The sequence below is a fragment of the Vigna umbellata genome, chromosome 4 (genome assembly GCF_029865625.1).
Source record: "Vigna umbellata cultivar VRB3 chromosome 4, Vumbellata_1.0, whole genome shotgun sequence".
Taxonomy (NCBI): Eukaryota; Viridiplantae; Streptophyta; class Magnoliopsida; order Fabales; family Fabaceae; genus Vigna; species Vigna umbellata.
In genome coordinates, this window is record NC_142168.1 from 60,693,483 (window position 1) to 60,698,763 (window position 5,281).

The 5,281-nt window shown below is 34.8% G+C and overlaps 1 protein-coding gene across 1 annotated transcript; it reads left to right on the forward strand.

Annotated features, from left to right (window-relative positions):
- Window positions 1-3,660: 3,660 nt before the first annotated feature.
- On the forward strand, window positions 3,661-5,022 carry LOC148200772 (transcriptional regulator SUPERMAN-like). Its single transcript, XM_088114637.1, has 2 exons — window positions 3,661-4,707; window positions 4,793-5,022. The coding sequence occupies exon 1, from the start codon at window positions 3,957-3,959 to the stop codon at window positions 4,686-4,688; it is 732 nt and encodes a 243-aa protein (XP_087970763.1). The 5' UTR covers window positions 3,661-3,956; the 3' UTR covers window positions 4,689-4,707; window positions 4,793-5,022.
- The last annotated feature ends 259 nt before the right edge of the window (window positions 5,023-5,281 follow it).

Consider the following 5,281-nt stretch of genomic DNA (forward strand, 5'->3'; position numbering starts at 1 on the left):
GAGTTGTGGAAAGTGATGTTTCAAAAGATAAAATTGATCTTAATCACTTTAGATTAGTACTAGGAAGGGTTAGGATCATCTAGGCAGGTGTAATTGAGCTTAATACACGAATTGGAGGTCTTAGAAGTTGGCCAAGAGGCCTAAAAATGGTAAGGGTTGGTGTGAGTGTGTGATTCTACAGAATTTGCGTTCTGTAGATGATGCAGAGTCGCTATGCGAGCTGTCTCACATAGCGAGACCCTGTAGAGAGTGCTCACTGTTTGAGTCATTCGTTATGCGAGTTGGTGCGTTGTGCGAATGACCATAGGGTGTTGCTCTCTGTTTGTGGGTTCGCCTAGCAAATCCTGTCGCTATGCGACTGGTGGTGGTCTAGAACCACTGCCCATTTAATTCGAAAGGCGAGTAGGGCGCATGGCGAGAGTTTTAGGGGGGTTGGTCTCTGTCTGGGTTCTCGCATAGCGACCTGGGTGCGCTATGCGAGGGACCCAAAGTCTAACACTTATTTAGACTTAATTCGCAAGGCGAGCTGGGAGGGTGCGCTATGCGAATAGCGCCAGTTTCGTTTTGCGAGGGTGGTGCGCTGTGCGAAACGTTCGGAGTTTTATTTTCTATTTTCCTTTATATTGTTTCACTTAAAGTTGAATGTTGTATGGTTTGCGAAGTAGGTGTTGGAGCAAATTATATCGTATGATGGGATTCAAACTTGTTATATACTGTTAAAGTGAAAGTGTGTGTGATTCAATGGTATGATTGGTAATTCAAAGTATGTGGTTTTAAAAGTATGGTTGATGGACGTAATTCCATGATCTTCAAGGAGAAGATCCATGGTGGTGCCCTTAGTTGTTTAGAATGAAAGTAGGAGCTCAGTCTTAGGAGTCATTCTGAAACTCCAATGGTCTTTCTTCTCACGTAGAGAGGATTGAACCATGTGGTGAGGAGTGGTAGGAGGTCTTAGTCTTGGGGGCTTCCAGTATGCCTCAAGGCCTGGAACAGGCTAACCTCGTGAGTGTGGTAGGGTGGGGGAACCCAAGTTTCATAAGCCACCACGAGTGCAAGATCCGCCATAGCTCGACTATCATTCTAAAGTCTGGACGAGTCAAGTCTAGTATTCAACATGTTAGCATGTGTGTTTTCCTTGCTTAATTGAAGTTAACTCTTGCATGCATATTGTCATATTGTATGCTTTTTATATAATTAGCTCACCCTTGCTTGTTGTGTTCGTGTTATGTTTAGGTATGTTTCCTCTTGCGATGATCATCCACTTGGATGGGAGCAGATGGCGAGGAGGTGCCCCTAGAGCAAGCATTGGAGGAAGATGACGCTGAATCCTAGTACCATTAGGATCTCCTTACTTTAACTTTTTGCATTTTAAGAACTATAGTATGTCGAACCCATGGTATGTGGACAGACTTGAATACATTTCTTTCGCTTCTTAGTATTTTAAGGATGACTGTAATCCTAATATTCGGATATAGGTTTCTAACTGTTTTCTATTATTATAATACACGCTGTATATTTTGGGGATGTCACATATATGCCTAATTTAAAATATAAATAAAAGAGATTTTTTATATTTATTCTCTATACACAGATCCATACAGGCATATATTTATCTTTCAGACATATTTTTTATTTAGAGGTTATATAAGTTTATTCTTCTTTCTTTATCATTCATATAAAAATTATTTTGTTTAAAATATTTTTATAATATAGGTATATTATTTCGTTCCATATAATAACAAAGTATTTTCTGTTAAGCATCACAGAATAAAAGTTCGACGTATAAGGACGAAGAAGTTCAACACATGTGATTTTTTTACTGCAAGTATATTTATGCACATCTAACTAGAATATCATTTATCCTAATTAAGTTCATTTTTATAAAGCATTAATTAATATTAATAAGAAATTAATAGAGATATATGTTTAAATAACTTCAAAAATAAACATTTAAACAAATGAATTCAAGTTTATTATTAAAGATTATAATAACCTCATGGGTAGAAACTATTTAACATACGTGAAATGAGTAATTATGAATCAATTTTCCAAATCAATGTCTCTACCCAAATTTTTATAACTCTTTGGTTAATATAAGTCTTTTCATTTTCTTTACCTATTAGTTCATCAATATCTCCACAATAACTTTAAAGAATGAGACTCTTAATTATCTATCACATTAATTGATCCAAATTCAATATAAATATAAAACATATTTAGCGGTTATTTACTAAGGCTATACACATAATGTTTTTTTAAAACATATACAACTTTTTGGCTTGTATTTATATACTTATTTTTATTAGTTAGTAAATAAATCAATTACAATGAATCTTTACATTCATATTTATTTCTATTATGTAACACAAATTAATTATAGCTATTTTGTTGCATTATATATCATTTTTCTTTAAAAATAGTCCCCACAATCCATGTGTTATACCATGTTACTTGTTCCAAATCTTAATTAAGTTATTGTTGAAATAGAGCTTCAAGCATTAAAACTTTTAGGAATTTAAGTATTGTATTCAAAAGATTTTGAAACTAGATTTCAATTTTTCTTTTGTCTAATCTTTGATTTAAATTTAGGTACCTGCTCTGTTGATAGAACAATAAGCATAATGAAAAATAAATTATTCAACTTTAAGGTAATTATAAAAAAAAAAGTTAATGTTGAAAGTTGCACGTTAACTAATATATATATATATATATATATATATATATATATATATAAATTTTATTTTACACATTGATTTTGTAAGATTGTGTTAGATTTAAATTTCAATTTTTAATCTAGTATCGAAGTTATGAATTACAATTTATCTTAGTAAAATTTATTGGACAAATGAGTTTTTGTTACATTCACCTTCATGTACAAATGAGTTTTTGTAACATTCTTTTACACTTAAAATTCCCTTCTTAATCAAAATAATTAAGAATATCATAATTTAATATGTTAGAAGTTAATATGTTGAACTTTAATATGTTGAACTTTGATGGTCAAAATCTTGACTAAACTCAATTATTAGGGTGATGATTTCATAAACAATCTATTTTAAGTGAGTTTTCTGCACAACTGATTGCTGAAAAGATCATTCTAAAACCAGAACTCTAAACTTTAAGCCATATCCCAAGTCTCAAAACATGCACCCCTACCCCGGATTCCCTTTGCTGCTATAACCTAATCAACATTTCCTAATAACTTTATCAGAAAATAGCCCCTTTCATATTTATACATGTTTAAACATTATATTATATTATATAGATGTAATAATTTCATCTAAACATGCATGAAGATAAATGTGTGGTGATGATATATATTAAACTTTGACATGAGATCATCCTTATTTAAGCTGGATTGACTGAGAAGTCCTCTAGCCTATTTATGACTCAAGGCTCATTAACTCCTCTCTCTTATGTTCTTTTTTTGATACAATTGTTATTTGTTTGGTACAAAAGTTGTTCTATCTGTGCAGAGAGAGAGAGAGAGAGAGAGAGAGAGAGAGAAATGTGAGAGTTAATAAGGTTGGATCTTTACCGAGAACAAAATATGAATATGTCATGTTAACTTGACCAGTGACAGAAATATGGCATAAAGGTGTGTAACCCTGGCAGGCCGAGGTTCCAAATTTAGCAAGCAGTGACCAAACACACAGGACTTTTCAGGGGTACCCTCCAATGGGATTCCCTCTCTTCGGTTTAGAAAATTGATGCTCTTTTTTCTTTCTACCTATAACCTCTTTCTAATTTCTACCACTCCCTCATAAACTCATCATCCCAACCCTCATCTTCATCTTTCTCTACTTCACAACACGCAACCCTTTTCACCCTTTTAGATCTCTCTTTTCAACATTTGTTGATATGATTTGAGTAGGACAGTTTAGTTTCTTTTTCAGATATACACCATTGCAATCTGCCTGAGGAATCAAAAAGGGGAGCTAGCTATATCTAGGCCAATGAAGAGGAACAATTTCATGAAAGACTACACTCACACTTGTGCCAACAACAACCCATCAAAAGACTTCACCCATGTTGTCAACTGTTACAACAACAAGCAGAACCAGATGGCTAAAGACTTGTGGGAGTGCAGCACCAACTCTCACAGCAATGCAGATCAGGACTATGTCAATGGCTTCCCTTGGCCTCCAAGATCATACACTTGTAGCTTCTGCAGGAAGGAGTTCAAGTCTGCTCAGGCTCTTGGTGGCCACATGAATGTTCATAGGCGGGATAGAGCAAGGTTGAGACAGTCACCCCCAGCTGAAGGTCAAGCAGCCCATATGTTCAACCTTAACCTTGACCCTACCACAACAAACCCTAACAACTCAACCTCATCTTGGTCCTCGTTACCACCATCTTCATCTTCTGCAACTCTCAAACCTGTCACTTGCACATTACCCTTGTTTGTTTCTCCCACTCCTCCTTCACCTTCTTCTGACTTGAAGAGATGGGTTCTTGTGGATGGCATTCTGTTGAACCCTTTGAGCACAAACACCCCAGAGCCCGCTAAGTCAAAGATTCCAGAATCTTTATCAGCCGGGGCTGGAGAATATGATCATGCTTTTGCAAGAGAAGATGGGTTCACAGTGTTGAAGAAAGGAGAAATTCTGAGGATGGACTTGGAGATAGGTTTGCCTAGAACTTATGATTTAGATCTGGAGCTTCGTTTGGGTACTACTTACTCTTAGGCCACACTCACACGGATAGGTATGAAGCAACCAGCATATGTAGTAGTTGTTAACTAGTTATCATATTTCTCTATGTTAATTTACTAGTTAATGTTGGCATGCAGCAAGAAGATTGGATGATTATTAACTTGAAGTAGGGTCGTATCAAATGGAAATGTATCTATACTCGCCATCTTCAACATAATAGCTAGCTAGATTCTATGTGTCTATGAAGGCTTTCACTTCCTTTACTCAATAGTTACGGGTGAAAAGCTTAATCTTAACTTAGTTTAGCATCTTGTTTTATGCTACCTTTTTCTGTCAAATTTTCAATCAGAAATGATTATGTTTTGGACGTGCATGAATTAGTATCTTTCACATGTTGATGATATCCTAAAGACTGATTGGATTTTGATCTATATATTTTTTAATGAAGTTAGAAAGTTATAGCATATATAGCACATGAACAAAACTTTTACTCCAACATTTAGTTACTGACGTATAATAATATAATGTTAGTTTTGAGCAGTTCTTCAAGGAAGATAACTGACATTAAACAGGAAATTGAAACTAAGCCTAACAATTAGGCATGATGAGGCACTTTGTAGTAAAGT